We start from the raw sequence: 16,818 nt of genomic DNA on the forward strand, positions 1-16,818 counted from the left end.
GTGAGTTGACTCCCTTTTCGTGCCTTAGGATTGAAAATCTGAATATCTACGATAGGGCATCCAAGGCCCCAGAGTAGAGGGTGTGAGCAGTTTGAGCAATTCCCCTTCGCCCAAGCAAAGTGTCAGTTAACCCTGGCAAACGGGACCAGAGAGGCTGAAAGTCTCAGAAAGAACTTTGCAGAAGCTACAGCCTGACCTCTGCAGTCACCCTCTCCAGAGGCTCTCCACATCCCTCTCTCGGGCTCTTGAGGCGCCTTCGCTCACCTGAACAGGATCGCTTCCACACGTGGGCTCTTGACTCTGGGTGCACTCAGTGTGGGCCTGAAATGAGAGCTTTTGCTGAGCCACCCTGTGCGCTAAGTCCCGCTAGGCATCTGCCCCCTGGCGGCTCCCGAGAGGTCAGGCAAGCTGTGCAGCCGCGCGAGGGCCGGCGCTAGGACCCAGCGGGCCGGCGGGCGCGCGTGTGCTCGCGGAAGTCTCGCGGTGTTTCCGTTTGAAATGACGGGCGGGCACCCGCCATGGCAGCGTCCTGCCAGCCGTCCGGAACCCGGCTCTTTCGAACGTACGCGGCGAGGGGCGTCCGGGGGTCGCAGCGGCAGCCTGGCCGGCCGGCTGTGCAATGGTTCCAGCCGCCGAACCCGAAGCGCGCCTTCAGCAGCAGCCTCAGCGACAGTAACCAGTCGCCGGCTGTCGCTTCCGACGACCCGGAGGACCCCGACTTCCCGGGCAGCCCCGTGGGTCCGCGGCGCAGGCGTTCTCGGGGCCGCTGCTCCCCCGACCAGCGGACCTTGACAGTCACTCCGAGAGTCGGGAGGCTGCGACCTCGGCCCGCGCAGAAGTGCAGCACCCCGTACAGCGGGCTGCGACCGCCACCTCTCCCCAGCTGCAACCTGGGCTGCCTCGGCTCGGACCTCAGCGTGTGCATCCAGCCCAGGGACAGCAGCGAGCTGGGCACCAGTGCCTCCCTTTTCAGCTCTCCGGCCTCGCCCGGAGCCCCCGACCCTCTGGATGCAGACTCTCCGGTCCCCGGGGGCGTCCACTTCCCGGCAGCCTCCCCGGGTGAAGCGTCTCTGCCCCGCCCCCGGGAGGCAGCAACCGGTGAAGGCCGGCACGCCAGGAGGGCCCTCCTAGCCGAAGCCGGCTTCAAGTCATCTCTTGTGAACTCGGGGACCACAGAAGACCACGAGCTTGGGACAGATGGGGAGAATATGAAGGAATCGTGTTGTGAAAGACAGCAGATGGGAAACAGACTAACGGACCCTGATCTGGCAAGCCTGGGAAAGAGAACGGCCGCGTGTAAAAAGGTTGCGTCCCAAGGAGTCGACCGGATAGACTATGGGGAGTCCAGTGCTTGCAGAGAACTTCGTGTTCCAGGGGAAATCAGCAGGCCTAAGAGAACTAGGCCACTCCGGAAGAGAAAACAGCAAGAAGCAGCGGGAACCTCTCCCCTCCGCTATCACCAATCTAAGAAGAAAAGAAAAGATTCGGTCTACTCCTGGGACTTGAATACTAGCCAAAAGGATTCTTGGACCAAAACCAGAGCCTCCTTCGGTTTCCACAAGAAGAAAATTATAACCAGTGTGTCGGAGGTATGCGGCAGTTCGATTTCCAGTTCTCCCTCTAGGTCCCTCCTGTCTGAATGTTCGACCTCTTCTATCAGGAACAGAACAAACAGTACTATTTCTACTCGATGCTCTTCTATGTATTTGCTAAATCCCTTAAAGACCCTGCATGTCACAGACAAAAGGTCATCTTATGCTGAAAAGGTGTATGATGAGTGTAATCAGGAAGGGCCTATCCCCTTTAGTGAGTGTCTGTCCGCAGAAAAACTGGAACACTGTGAGAAGATTGGGGAAGGAGTGTTTGGGGAAGTGTTTCAAATAATTAACGACCGAACACCTGTAGCCCTAAAAATCATTGCTGTTGAAGGATCAGATTTAGTCAATGGGTCCCACCAAAAAACCTTTGAGGAGATCCTGCCAGAGATCATCATCTCCAAAGAGCTGAGTCTCTTGTCCAGTGAAGTGTACAACTGCACAGAAGGCTTTATTGGGCTGAACTCAGTACACTGTGTTCAAGGGCTTTACCCCCTCCTGCTGCTTAAAGCCTGGGATCACTATAACACAACCAAAGGATCTGCAAATGACCGGCCTGACTTTTTCCAGGAAGACCAGCTCTTTATTATCCTGGAATTTGAGTTTGGTGGGGTTGACTTGGAGGGAATGAGAACCAAGCTGTCCTCTGTGGCTGCTGCGAAGAGTATTCTCCACCAGATCACCGCATCCCTGGCTGTGGCAGAGGCGTCTCTGCACTTTGAGCACCGGGACCTTCACTGGGGAAATGTGCTCCTAAAGAAGACCAACCTCAAAGAACTCCGCTACACCCTCAATGGGAAAACCAGCACCATCCCCACCCATGGGCTGCAAGTCAACATCATCGACTACACCCTGTCCCGCCTGGAGCGGGATGGGATCGTGGTTTTCTGTGATATCTCCACTGAGGAGGACCTATTTACAGGTGAGGGCGACTACCAGTTTGAGATCTACAGGCTCATGAGGAAGGAGAACAAAAACTGCTGGGGTGAGTATCACCCTTACAACAATGTGCTGTGGCTGCATTACCTCGCAGACAAGATTCTGAATAAGATGAGATTTAAGAGTAAATGTCAGAGCGCAGCCATGAAGCAAATAAAGAGAAAACTGCAACATTTCCACAGGACCGTCCTGAGCTTCAGCTCCGCCACAGACCTGCTGTGCCAACACAGTCTGTTTAAGTAAGCACTTTCAAAGTCGCATTAAGTACACTTTTTAAGCCTCTGGTACTCTTAGTTAATCGCTGCCACTAGAGCCGGATGGAGGTGAAAGCCTTCATCCCTGTCAGCTTCTTAAAAGAGAAGTTGGTTTTTTTTTTTTTTAAGGTAACCAAAATGTTTGTTGACATGATTAAACTCGCTTTTAACAAATGTTCTTTAAAAAAAAAATAATAATAAACTAGGCAGAGGACAAGTATATGCACCTTTAAGTCCTCTTCCCGTCAGCAGAGTCTACAAGTCTGATGTTGCTGTGTTTTGAGCCTTGACACCTTATGAGGGGTGAGCAAAGCCAAGCCCTCAGCTGTGGTCCGTACTGCTCTTGATGTGTTGGCAAGATGCAGAGCAGAGAGCAAGAGACTAGAGAGTCAAAACCAAGAGGGGGCAGTGTACACCTGCATAGGGAACGTGTGGGAAATGTTTATCAAATTCACTGGCCAACACAGAAGCAGAATTTAAAGATTTTCAACAGGAAAATAAATGTCTCTTGTGGCTCTGATGTTTGAAATCTTGCTTATTTTCATCAAAGAACGGGAATCAAGATTCTGCTTTAAATTCTTAATGGCTAATTTCCTTCTGACTGTTTCTCCTAATATTTTTCCATAATTAAGTAGTCTTGTTTATCTTCTAAAGCTTATCTTGGTTTCTATTTTGTTTTGGTTTTGGTTTTGGTTTTGGTTGTTGGTTGGTTGGTTGGTTGATAGGTTAGTTGAGAACTAACACTTACTCTGTAGATCAGACTGGACTCTGAATTCACAGAGATCCACCTGCCTCTGCCTCCTGTGTGCTGGGATTAAAGGTGTGAGTCAGCGGTACCTGGCTGACTTGTTTCTAGAATTAAATGCACATTGGTTTGTGTGCTGGTACAAGTTGGAGGGCAGGGAGACAATTAGAGATCAGAGGACAACCTCAGGTGCCATCCTCGGGATTGACATCCACCATTGAGACAGAGCCATTGGTTGTCCTGGAATTTACCAATTAGACTGGGTTCTGGGATCCTTCACTTTTCTAGCAGTGAAATTATAAGCACATCCCACCACAGCCAGCATTTTATATGGACTCTGGGGATCAGACTCTAGTCTTTGTGCTTGTAAGGAAGATGCTTTCCTGAGTCACTTTTCAGCCTTTGTTGTGTTTTTTGTTTGTTTTTTTGTTTTATTTTGGCTTTGGTTTTGGTTTTTTTGTTTTTGTTTTTTTGGTGTAGCCCTGGCTGTCCTGGAAAGCACTCTGTAGACCAGGCTGGCCTCAAACTCAGAAATCTGCCTGCTTCTGCCTCCCAAGTGCTGGGATAACAGACGTGTGCCACCACCGCCCAGCTTATGTTTTTGTAATACTAAGTTTTGATCCAGGGCCTTGTACAGGCTAGCCTTTCACTGAGCTTCATCCCCAGCCCTCCTTAGTACGTGAGAAGATCTCTGTTGGAGTTGGTCTTGTGCATTTTGTATTTAGATGCTTAGTTCTGTGCTCCCAGATCCAGCTGCAGTCTGGACATGGGGCATTGTATTGACCAATGTGCTGTAGAGGATGTTCCCCAATAATCTCTGATTGATAATGAAAGGCTGGAGCCTGTGACTAGGCAGGAGAGAGAGGAAGGTGGGACTTGAGATTGAGGAAGGGGGTCTTAGGGATGACAAGGACAAGGACAAAGTAGGGGAAGAAGGAGGTCGTCATGAGGCAGGACAGACCAAAAGCATGTGGCCAAGAGGAAATCACCCCGAGGAAACACATGGTGCAGAGCAAACAGAGCAAGACTCAGTCAATAAGTAACAGGGCCTGTCTGTGGTGGGGATGCAGGTTAGAGCTCAGAACCTGCCCGGTTTAAGTTTATAGCTTGTTAATAAGGTTTCTGTGTCTTATTCAGGAGCTATGCAGGATAGAGTAGGCCATAGCACTCTTAAAGTTACCACTGCAGATCTCACTGAGTCACTCAGACTACTTGCTCCATAGCTGCAGCAGACTTGAGTTTAGGAGCGTCCTGGTGTCCTCACAGGCAACTGCAACTATAAGCCTGTGCCACCAGGCCTAGTTTTTATATCTTTGAGAATCTGTAGTCTCTGGAAAGAGACACGATCATAGTATAGTAAAGAATCCCATTGAAATACCTGAGTCTTTGTCAGATGCTCCACTCTTATAATCTGGAAATCTCGCAATTTGATGGGGACACAAATTTGCAACTGGAAAACAGCTCCAAAGAGATTCTCTCCATGCACCTGCAGAATAAAATGAGCAGAAAGTCAGAGCTTGGTGGCTTTACCAGCTTCGGGTTGGCAGCAACCACTGTACACTTACATTGAAGAAGAACTCTTTGCGGTCAGAAGGGCTTTGGCTTGTGTTCATGTACATCACTGATGGTCTGCAATGAGAGGACGTGTGAGAACTCACAGTTCCTTCCCCGTTCTGATGAACTCAGTGTTTCCCTCTGAATATAGTAGGGCAGACAGCACAAGTCCTTAAGAAGACTCAATGCAGCGGGCAGTGGTGGCACACGCCTTTAATCCCAGCACTTGGGAGGCAGAGGCAGGCAGATTTCTTGAGTTTGAGGCCAGCCTGGTCTACAGAGTGAATCCCAGGACAGCCAGGGCTACACAGAGAAACCCTGTCTCGAAAAGCCAAAAACAAACAAACAAAAGACTGAAAGTCAAAATGTAAAGTACTTGGAAGGCAGTTGGGACAAAGACCTTGATATGCTGATTGGCACCCAGGTTTATGTACCCTGGAGAGCGGTATGTCTACTTTTACCAGAGGTAAGAAAAATGGCTCCTTTTGGCAGATGGGAACCAGTTTCACGAGTTCCCAAACAATGCTAGCTTTTATTTAACCACCAGAAATCGTGTAGTCTAGGTTAAGCTGGGCCTAGACTCAATTTTGGTCAAGTTAGTAGGACTGCCCTTTTGGCGGGCAAGGGTTGGGGGAGGTACTCTTTGGACCTGACAGTATCCTAGAGAGGCTGGGCACTAAGCAGCCTCCTCAGAGAAGGGCAATGCCCACATCCACCCTGATGGGCACTTCTGTCCACACAAAGAACCCCCAAACTGTCTTTGTTGCATGCCTGTTACACAGACCCCTTAGGAGAACTTACCTGGGAAGAACTGCAATGAAGGCATGTCTGAACTGAAGGCTGTGGGTCTGTCTGGCCAGAGACTTATCATCGGAACTGGGAACACAAATATTAAGTGACCACACACTGCTTTGTTACCTTGACTTCCTAAGAACCGTCTCAAAGTGACTCACTGAGGCCACACTTAAACACTGATTTTGTAAGGATTTCTCAACCCAATACTTGACATTTTAGGCCAAAGAATTTTGTGTTATGGACTTGTCCTACACACTGAATAATAGTTATCAGCTTCTGGTGTGAAGCACTTGGAGGGCAGGTGGGACAAAAGAATATTCACAAGCTATGCAGTTGGACTCTACTCAGTAGACTATCACCTCCTAAATCATGCCAATCAAAATCAGCTGTAGAAAGCTGGGCATGGTGACACCTTTAATTACAGCACTCAGGAAGTAGAGGTAGGCAAGTATCTGAATTCAAGGCCAGCCTGGTCTACAGAGAAAGTACCGGGACAGCCAGGGCTACCCAGAGAAACCCTGTCACAAAACAAAACAACAAAAAAAGACTTTAGACACCACCTCAGGAACAGAATTGCCCATGTTTGACAGCTCCTTCCCAGCACCATATCCTGTTCTATCTTTGAACATGGAGGCTTTACAGAATTATATCAGAGTTAAGAAAGCCAGGACTAGGAAGGAGTCTAGTTCAAAGCTCATTCCACCTGAAGTTACTCTAGAGTTTCTATGAATTAAAATATTGTCAGTGCCTTTGATGAAAGGAAATTTCTGTGAGCTCGGGGACCCAAGGCCAGAACTTAAGGTTTCTAACAGAGTCACTACTTACTTGGAGATGGTCACAGTGATATCTGCTGTCCTATTTGGAAAGACACTCTCCTCTAGCTGCCAAGTTACTGAGACATTTACCTGTTTTAAAGGAGAAAATAAATGAGTGGGGGAACCAGTCACCTGACAGTTGCTCAGCCCGGACTGCTTCACCCGCAGCAGTGGAACTCAGACAGAATTAAAAGGTTTAGAAGGTGTGTCCTTGTTGGAGGAGATAGGCCACTGGGGGCAGACTTTGAGTTTTCAAAAGTCTGCTTGCTGAGCATGACTGTCAGCAAGTCAGGTACTGCTCCAGCAACATTCCTACCTGCATCCCTCCGTGATTCCTGCTGTGGTGAAAATGGACTCAGCCTCTGAAACTGAAAGTAAGCTCCCAACTGAATGCTTCCTTCTGTAAGACTTGGTCTGGTCGCCCGGCCTCTTCACAGCAATAGGACAATGACTAAGACACTGGCTAAGCAGCATTAGGAAACCCGACTTACATCCCTCATGGTTTTTATAGCACAGCCACTGTTTCACGTGAGCTTCACAGTGTAAATGCTGTGGTATTATTCTCCTATAAGCGAGGGAAACCACAACAGAGTTTCCGCACAGTACAAACAGTACTACCCCCATTTCCCTCTGCTTTCCTGGGGGATGCCAACAGTGACCACACTGCGTCAGAAGTCTGTTCCCCACCCCTGCGTCCACCGCTCAGGGCAGACCTGGCAGCTGTAAATCCTACTCATGGTGACCACAGCAAAGGAAGCATGGCAGCCACACCTGAAAGCTACAGATGAGACTGGGAGTCGGGGAGCAGGAAGAGCCGGCTAACCACAGCAGACTCACTCACAGATGATCTCTTGAGTATGGGGTGACCAATCTTGCAATTCATGACCAGGACAGAAGCAACTGGCTTGGGGTCCTCACACTGAATATCTGGAGACAGTGGCTGTTAAAACAGAAGATGTTTTATCTTTGTTTTATAATTTTTATTTATTTTATGGGTGGGAGCATTTCACCCACATGTGTGTTTTGCACACATGTGCAGGCCTGGTACCTTCACAGGTCAGAAGAGGATGGCAGATTCCCCAGGAAATGGAATTATAGATAGTCGTGAGCCAACATGTTCCTCCGCCAGGAGGTTGTCTGGAAGAGCAGCTGTTACTCTTAACTGAACCATCTCTCCAGCCCCAAGAGATGCTCTTGAGGAAAAGAAGTAGTTTCCTCACACCAATTTGACAACCAGTCACTGATTGTCTACATGTCACACTTGGTCTCTGTTCTCCTCACAACTGAGAATTGAGTTTAAACCCAAAGCCTATGTATGGGTGGTGGTCTGTGAGCGAGCACAGTGGCAGTAGAGACTGGTTCCAGCCGACAGGACTCTAAAGTCCCCATGGAGAAGAAGGCGTTGACACTTGACTGTGGAGCAAGCCACTGAGATGGAGGGAACGTTTGATCTCATCCACGCCTCCTCATCTAGATCACCAAACAGCTACGCACCCAGATGCCCCATCACTAGTTCCATTCTAGATATGTAGAAGATCATTTCAATTTTTCATTCAATATTTGCTAACTTAGCTCAAACAAACTGAGACACACACACACACATACACCCCGGGGCCTGGGGCAGCTAAGGAAAGGCAATGAGGCTGTCTTGTCTCAAGCAGGGAGGAAAGGGATCAGATGGGGGCGGGGCGGGCAGCGTGATCCCAATCAGGTTAACAGACCCTATGAAAGGAAAGCTGTGTCCAGAAACAGTGTATCTACAGCTCTGTACAAGTGGACACTGAACCTAGTTCTCTTTATCAAAATGACTTAAGATTCCCCAGACAAGAGCAGGGTGGTTTTCTTTGAATTAACAGAACGAAACATCTCTCGGTATTGGTGATACTTGGCAGCCACATGATTGCCAGCCCATCTTTGCAGCTGGCCTTGTGTCTGTGAGCCCAGCATGGGGAACAGTGGGGTAGAATTGTAACTTCCTCCTTTCCTTAGGCATTAAAATTTATCTCCCACAGTCCCAGCTAAGAGAGACTGTGTGTGTGTGTGTGGGGGGGGGGGGGGGTGGCGGGTGATCGGGTAGGCAAATGGTGCCGCTGCTGTTTGCAGGGCGCAGAACTGGAGAGGACCTGCCTAACTGTAGTGCATGAGGCAGAAGGAGGCTGGTGGCCATGGAGTAGAATCAGATGGGCAAACAAGGAAAAGACTTGGCAGCATGTTTCCCAAGCCCCTGCCACAGTACCTTTTCTATCTTCTTAAACTGTAAGTTTCTGGGATAATTCAGAGCCATGTTTGTCATGTAGGAATCTTCCCCAGAGTTAGTCAGGCTGATGTTCATGGTCACCTCCTTTGTGACACCCACCACCAGTTCCTGCCTGTGAAGGGCGAGAGAGAGGAGATAGAGAAAGCACACTGGCAGTATATTTAATCTGTAAAATTCTTTCTCATTACAGAGGAGCACATTCTTTTATTAAAGAGATTTTTTTTTATTTATTTATTTATTTTCTTCTTCTTTTTTTTTTTTTTTTTTTTTGGTTTTTTTGGATTTGGTTTTTTCAAGACAGGGTTTCTCTGTATAGCCCTGGCTCGAACTCAGAAATCCACCTGCCTCTGCCTCCCAGAGTACTGGGATTACAGGCGTGCACCACCACCGCCCGGCGTATTTATTTATTTATTTATTTAATGTCTATGAGTACACTGCAGCTGTCTTCAGACACACACCAGAAAAGGGCGTCAGATCCCATTACAGATGGTTGTGAGCCACCATGTGTTTACTGCTAATTGAACTCAGGACTCTGGGAGAGCAGCCAGTGCTCTGAGCCATCTCTCCAGCCTGGAAAAGCACATTCCTAACTATCCTCTAAGATAAACTCCATAAAGGCCCAGATTTTCTTCCTTTTAGAACCACTGGCTCTGTGTCCATCCTAACTGCTTAGTCACTAAGCTGCTAATGACATTATAACCACTCAGTGGTTAACACTAGCCAAATGCCTTGCCCCAGGAGCCCCATTAATCCTCAGAATTACCCTACAAAGAGGTGTTGTCACTTCCCATTTTGCAGAAGAGGAAACAGAAGCCAAAAGACTAGAAGCCTTTACCACTGAGCTCATTTCAAAACAGTTTCATTCATTCATTCTTTTTAGGGGATCCACGTCCGCAGAGAAATCAAAACCCACTGCTACAGTGGACTCTCAAGAGCAGTTTGCCTGCTGTGTACAGTAGGGGCCAATAGAGGGCGGGCTGAGCACACCGCATCACCTCGCTAGGAACTGGCTGCAGGCTGACGGTGGCTGTAATTCATTCCCTGATGAGAGCAGCTGTGTCTTAGATGAATTCCTTAGTGCTGGCCCCACATAATCATGCCCATCTGAAATGGAAGTCTTGCAAACATGCACTCAAGGACAGGGAATCTGCCCTAGAGAAGCCAACTCCAGACAACTGGCCATCAGCAACATGACACACAGTAGCCATTGTGCCACATGTCCTGAACCAAATATGGTCTCAGCTCAGCTCCAGCAAACCCAACAGGGAGCTGAACTTTTGTTGGATTCAGTGTTCCAACAAAGCATCTGCAGGGATGGAAAATATCCACATCTGCTGTCTTATCAGTGCCACTAACTTCATGCGAATATTCTATATTATGAAATATGACAGGTGCCACTAAGGAACTATGTCTAGTTTTTCATTTTATTTTATGTACATGGATGGTTTTTCGGGCATTTATGTATGCACACCACATGATGCAGTGCCCTGGGAAGCCAGAAGAGGGACTCAGATCCCCTAAAGCTGGGGTTACAAACAGTTGTGAGCCACCATGTCATTGCTGAGTCCTCCAGAGAGGGCAGTTAGGACTCTTAACCCCTGAACCATCTCTCTAGTCCTGGAGTTACATTTTTTAATGGCATTTAAATGTAATGACCTTGGAATTAATTATCCAGCTGGGACGAGTGGTGAAGGTGTTGGCTAAGGCAGTTCTAGATGCCTGTGCGGAGCCTTGCTCCGTACCTCTACTGTCAGCAAATCCTAAGACTGTCTTCAGAAGCTAGCCACTGCCTTTGTGTTGCTCAGGCTAGGCCACTGCCCTCTTACCTGCACTGTCCAGTGGTCATTATTTTCCCCCTGCTTCCTACAGTTCATCACAGTCTAACACAGTGGTTATCAACTATAGCTTGCAACCCCTTTCAAAGTCAACCAACTCTTTCACAGAGGTCACCTAAGACCATGGGGAGGGAGATATTTACATTACTATTTGTAACAGTGGAAAAAAATTACAGTTATGAAGTAAATGAAAATAATGTTACATCTTGGGATTACCAGAACATGAGGAACTGTGTTAAGGGCGGAAGCATTAGGAACAGTGAGAACGGCTGGCCTAGCAAGAGCTGCACTGATAAGACATGAGCCCACTTTGTTCCTCTGACCTCCCAGCTCACATTCAGGATCCTTCTAGGATCCCACGGGACCCCCTTAGGCTTACCTGGCTCTCCCATGTTACTCCCCCTCCCCCTTCTGCATTCACGTGGGGTCTGTGCCCCACGGGCCAGGGCTGCTTCCATCATGGTATTTGCTCAACACTCAGACCCACATGGATGGTACCCACAGTCCCAATACCCTCCCTGACCACCATATTTAAACCCTCCTTCCCTGCACTGCTCCCCTCAATGTCTGACTTACTTTGCACCATATCCCATCAACCTAGAGCTGACAAATCTCTTTCCCTTTAAGTACCAGGAGGGAAAGGATTTTTGTCTGTACTGTTGACTGAAGTGTTTCCCAGTACCTAGAGTCCCTGGAGCCGAGTTGAACTACTCCAGAATTTATGAATTTGACCAAGAGGTAAACCAGAAGAAGTTCTAGGAGTAAAGGAACAATGAATATAGCCTTGTCCAGGAGGTCAAGAGACCTGGGTTCAAGTCCACCAAATGGCCACTGAGAGTCTATACAAGGACCTTACTTATCTGCTTCCCAATCTATACAATGGGAAGACAGATCTCTAGCTTGCCTCCCTCACAGGGTGGCTGAAATAACAAACAAAATCCTGTTGAGGGCCATGAGGAGAAGGGGAAAGGAGAGTTTACGGATCTGGAGAAGGGGCATGCCCAGGTGAGCCCTCGGGAAGACATCGGCTGCAGAAATGATGGTGATGAGAACAGACCCAACTCACTGAGAGATGGCGGTGGTCAGCTGGACCTCAGCGATGCACAACACTTTGTTCTTGCAGTCCTTCTCATAGGGCAGCTGGAACCAGACAAGGAGCAGAGTCAGCCCAAGGATCCTACCTCCCCAGCGACCCTGCATCAAACCTTCTCGGTATGCCTCTGCCCAACGTGTCCTCCTGCTTAGAGAAGCACGGCTCAGAGAGTGAAGGCAGAGGACTGGGACTGTGCCCACATGGCCGAGAGAGCAAGTGACGTTCTTAGACAACACGGGCACACTGTCATCTAGATCTTTAACCAAGCTCAAATATGGGGTGACCTTTGTGGAATGCTAAGCATGCTGTTATATTTGCTTTCCGTGCACTGAGCACTAACTCTGGAGCAGCTTTCTACCCCCGAGCTTTCTTCCCCAAGGCTTTTCGGGGAAGGAAAAGCCTTGGTGAGGGTCCCTTGGTCCCTTGATTGGTGAGGGTCCCCTGGTCCTTTGGAGTACAGGCAGAAATAGTGGGGGCGGGGACAGGAAGATACTGAAGATGGAGTCTTCTGAGCACCCTCCTCCACCAGTTAATTACTTCCCTCATAATTCTGCATACATGCCACAACTAAACCAGACAGATTCGCTTGCAATCCCAGCACCGGGGGAACAGTGGTAGGATGGTGAGTCAGAAGTATGGGCTATGTAGCAAGACCTTGTGTCAAAAGCAGAGAACCATAAAAGACAGTTCAGAGTTCTCTTCAAGATTGAAAAAAAAAAAAAAAGCTCATGATTTGAGTTTAAAAACAAAACAAAACAACAACAACAAACAGGCGTTCTAAAGTATCCACAGCTAGTTTTTTGCAGTGAAAGAATCAGCCAGCTCCCACACTTGGGAGTCTTTGCCCCCAGCTCCCAGCTTTCTGCAGGGATAGTATGGCTGTGCTTGAAGCGGAAACCCAGAGCTTGAAGAGACCATGCACTCCCTGGTAGAGGAAGAGTTTGCAAGTCAACAGAGTGGAGATCTATCGAATCAGATCAACGCATTTGTGCTGCCTCATTTGTTTGTTTATTTTGGTGCTTAGGTTGAAACCCAGGGCCCATGCCCCCAAGTTCCATTTTTAAATTTAAATATTATTTCTTTTTTACCATGTGTTGTATACAATCCACGTATGTGCATGTAGGCACGTGCATGCCACAGGGCCCTGAGGAGGCCAGAAGCCAGCTCTCTGGGAACTGAACTCAGGCCATCAGGCTTGCCCAACAAGTGCTTCTCCCTTCTCCCTCAAGCCTGAGGGAAGATGAGGGCTAACCTCCCTGTTAACCTCCCCTTGCTCCCCGCTGCCTTCCACTCTCCTCTAACATCCATGGATCCTCACCACCTATTTTTTCTCATCCCTTTTAGTGATGGAATAAATATTTTAAAATCTCTTTCCCAAACCATCACAGTAATAACTTACATGACAACTTACAAATAGATGTTGAGGAGGACATGTACGTCTCAAATTTCCTCCCTAAATTACTCATTTACAAAAGGAAGTGGGGGCAGAAATAGTGAGCACACTATAAACGGTGTGCGCCTCCCACGAGGTGTCCCGACACAGGTTCACTTCTGCGAGTCACCTGCCAAAATGCACAACCTGGATCCAGTTAGGAAGAAACATCAGAAATAACCCAACAGGGGGCAGGCTACAAAATGACCATCCTGTGCCCTTCAAAACTGAGGGTGCTCAGGAGCAAGAAAACAGAGGCTGGGTATGAAGCCAAATGCCTGTAGTTTTAGCACTTGGAGGGTGAAAGCAGGAAGATCAGAAGTTCAGGGTCACCCTTGGTTGTATAGGGAGTTCGAGGCTAGCGTGGATTAAATGAGACCCAGTCTCAAAACAAAAATAGAGACAAGGAAAGCCATAAGTCAGTCAATCATTCTAGATTAGAGGTGACTAAGATAATAACAATGAAAGATCCCAGATTTATTTTAATTTATTATTGATTGACGATTGATAAAGGGTCTTACATAGCTCAGGCTGGCCTTGGGTGGGCCTTGAACTTTTTTATTTTCTGTTCCTAGCTCCTACATTCTGGGATTACAGCCATGTGAGGTAGCGAGCCATTTTACTGAACCTAAGACTCCATGTATCCTACACAAGCATTTTCCCAATATAACACATCCCCAGAACTTTTTTTTTTTTAACTTTTTCTAAAAAGCAAGGTACGAGAATATCAGGTAAAGTGTGAATAAACATGTACAGTGTATAGCAGTATTCCATCAGCGCTGATCTGATTTTGTCCATTGTGCTGAGGCAGAGAACGGCCTTGATTTTAGGAAGTATATACTGAGAGTTGGGGTAAAGAGGTATCACATCTGTACTTACCTTCAAGTGAGAATTATGTTTTAGACAAGGTCTCACTCTGCAGTCCTGGGTGGCCTGGAACTTGCTAGGTGTACTTGACTAGTTTTGAACTTACAAAGGTCTGCCTTCATTCTGTGCTCCCTGGATGCTGGGATTAGAGAGGGCCACCCCAACTACCACTTTCTAATATTCTTATGACTCCTATCTCCCTGGTGATTTTTCTCTACTCTGTAGGTAGAGATTGGCAAAGTACCCTGGGAGGTACAACCTGGCTAAGGATGAATCACCTTTGGTGTGACAGGATTAGAAAATTTAGCTCTTTCATCTTTCCTTGGTCATGAAAAGTTTCTGTGATACTACTGCCTGTCCCAGCTGCCCTGATGGGCTCCGGGGTAGAAGTCGATGCAGGCTTGGTGGGCCGGGCAGCTCAGCACGAAGGCTCTGAACAAGTAAGTGTCTGAGGCTTCCTCTCTGCAGCTTGGGGCCGCTCAGGGGTTGGCTCCAGTCTAGCGCCCACAGGTGACCCACCACAACATCCTAAGATACCATGCAAAGTCCCAGCCCCAGGACACGGTCATCCATGTGCATCACTAAGCATGCAGGGAACACATAAGCACAGGGCAACAGCTAGAAACTTGCTACCCACCAGTGAGCAATGAACAGCAGCCATCTTGGGGGCTCCACTTCCCTACTGACAGTCTGGAGACCCTCCCCAACAACTCTAGCCATCTTTGAAGTTAGAGGAGCAGGGGTTTCATGTGGGATGTCCCCCAAGACGGTTGGGCCCTTCCTGTGGGCAGTCACCTGGAAGATGGCAGAGGGTTCCTTGTAGTGGTCCAGGATGGGATTGGGGTGGTCCCTCCTTCCCCGAGACGTCTGGAACTCGTAGCTGACCTTGATGGTGATGTTGGAGAAGCAGTCCTCCTCACAAAGCTGTAGGTGAGGAGGATGGAGAGGTCAGAGGTGGGTGTGAAGAGGAGATCCAAAGGATCCGGGCAGAGGGGAGCTGTCCCTCAAGCAAGCCGCCAAGAGCTTTAGAAACGTTTCCCCAGTCTGCTCACCGTTGGGTCTCCGGGCACTTGATGGTGCTCACCCCAGTCACAAAGGGATTCGAGCTTAGACTTTATGTGATGGGCAAACAAGAGCCATGAAGAGAGTCATAGCCACGTGTGAGTTAACAAAGACCTCCGGCCAGCAGGGAGGGAGACTGAGGAAAAACTGAAAATGGGAGGTGGGCGGGCCGGTGGAGGAGGCCATTTGCTGCTCTCTGTTGGAACAGGTCTTCTTGTCAGAATGAGAGCACTAAGTGCTTCTGAATTGGCTCGGTATGTAAGGGTGTTGCTCCCACATCTGACGACCTGAGATCAAACCCCAGAACCCACAGGGTAGGAGAGAACAGATACCCCACAGGTTGTTTCCTGACCGTCACATGAACATTGTGGAATGCATAAATACTTAAATAAATAAGTGTTGAACATGAGAGCAAGTCAACCTGCTTGCCTGGTAAAATACAGTCAGGCTTTAAAATGTTAAAGATTTATTTTATTATTTTAATTGTTTATATGTGTGTGGTGAGGGGTATGTGTGCAGGAGTGCTGGTGCTAGCTGGGTCAGAGGCATTGGGTCCCCTGGAGCTGGACTCACAAGCCTCCTCCCACCCCAGCGTGATGCTAGGAACCCATTTCAGGTCCTCTAGAAAAGCAACAGGAACTCCTAACCCTAGCTCTATGCTTTTATTTTTAGAGGGCCATGGGTGTTCTAGAAACTTTCCTAAGCCAAGTAACAATTAAAAGTCCATTCAAAGCAGAACCCATGAGTCTGTTTTCTGAAATAAAAGGTTCATATGGTCCAAAGTTCTAAGACCCATTAGACCCTGAGTTCTGACAAGGCCACTTTTTAAAAACCATATCTCTCAGTATCTTCAGCAAGAGTTCTCTTTTTAAATAACCTTTAAAAAAATAACCCTGTCTTTCTGGTTCTGCCTTTTCATTTCTAATTTTCAAATGTGGCTCCCCTCAAAGCACTTCAGGCTACTGTTAGTATCAGGTAAGATTAGACAACATAAACCATTCCCTGCTTCATCCGGCATCTAGGAGGTTCAGTGATAGTGTCCATGCCTTCCCTCTGTCCTGCTCTTTCTCTCTCCTTCCTTTGCTCCTTCCTTCCCAAGGGACTAAACATAGCGCCTCACACACGCAGGGCGTACAGACCTGCACTATATCACAGAGACACACCCACAGCCCAAGCTTCTTTAGTTCGCTTTCTGGTAGGATTCTATTTCCGGTGCCACTCTATGGTTCTTGATAAGTTATGGTTGCCTCAGTGGCCTCATTTGTCTGTGTGGGAAGGCTCCTGCTCTGCAGACACGTTCTCTGGGATGTTGTCTAAATTCTGCGCTTACCTCCTCCTCTGTGGAGACGAGCCAGAAGTGTTCACACAAAGAGGACCCTCCGCTCCACTTCCTGAGGCAGCTCTGACAACTGCTCGAGTCTGCACACTGAAGCCTCTGCCTCTGCTTGGTCACATCCACATCCACCGTAAAGTTGAGTGACATCTCCCTAAGGCCTGGGGTTGAAGACAAGACCTTCTGACGAGGCTGGGAAGGGCAAGAGAGGCCCTGCCTGCTGAGGCTCTGTGAGCCACCGC

The 16,818-nt window shown here is 48.2% G+C and overlaps 2 protein-coding genes across 3 annotated transcripts in view; one reads left to right on the forward strand and one right to left on the reverse strand.

Moving 5' to 3' along the window:
- Itgae (integrin subunit alpha E) overlaps positions 1 to 16,818 on the reverse strand; it is a 63,475-nt gene that overhangs the window by 5,419 nt on the left and 41,238 nt on the right. For both annotated transcript variants that reach the window (XM_052194041.1, XM_052194040.1), the window contains exons 18-27: positions 16,574 to 16,737; positions 14,977 to 15,105; positions 11,856 to 11,929; positions 8,934 to 9,066; positions 7,539 to 7,637; positions 6,708 to 6,787; positions 5,889 to 5,963; positions 5,099 to 5,162; positions 4,912 to 5,019; positions 265 to 321 (exon numbers count right to left, since the gene is read on the reverse strand). In XM_052194041.1, the coding sequence (XP_052050001.1) occupies positions 265 to 321; positions 4,912 to 5,019; positions 5,099 to 5,162; positions 5,889 to 5,963; positions 6,708 to 6,787; positions 7,539 to 7,637; positions 8,934 to 9,066; positions 11,856 to 11,929; positions 14,977 to 15,105; positions 16,574 to 16,737 (983 nt within the window). The remainder of the gene's footprint in view (positions 1 to 264; positions 322 to 4,911; positions 5,020 to 5,098; positions 5,163 to 5,888; positions 5,964 to 6,707; positions 6,788 to 7,538; positions 7,638 to 8,933; positions 9,067 to 11,855; positions 11,930 to 14,976; positions 15,106 to 16,573; positions 16,738 to 16,818) is intronic.
- On the forward strand, positions 478 to 3,308 carry Haspin (histone H3 associated protein kinase). Its single transcript, XM_052194042.1, has one exon. The coding sequence runs from the start codon at positions 519 to 521 to the stop codon at positions 2,775 to 2,777; it is 2,259 nt and encodes a 752-aa protein (XP_052050002.1). The 5' UTR covers positions 478 to 518; the 3' UTR covers positions 2,778 to 3,308.

The sequence above is a fragment of the Apodemus sylvaticus genome, chromosome 10 (genome assembly GCF_947179515.1).
Source record: "Apodemus sylvaticus chromosome 10, mApoSyl1.1, whole genome shotgun sequence".
Lineage (NCBI taxonomy): Eukaryota > Metazoa > Chordata > Mammalia > Rodentia > Muridae > Apodemus > Apodemus sylvaticus.

Bases quoted from the DNA above. Each gene is read 5' to 3' on its own strand.
- Haspin (XM_052194042.1), top strand. From the start codon at position 519: ATGGCAGCGTCCTGCCAGCCGTCCGGAACCCGGCTCTTTCGAACGTAC.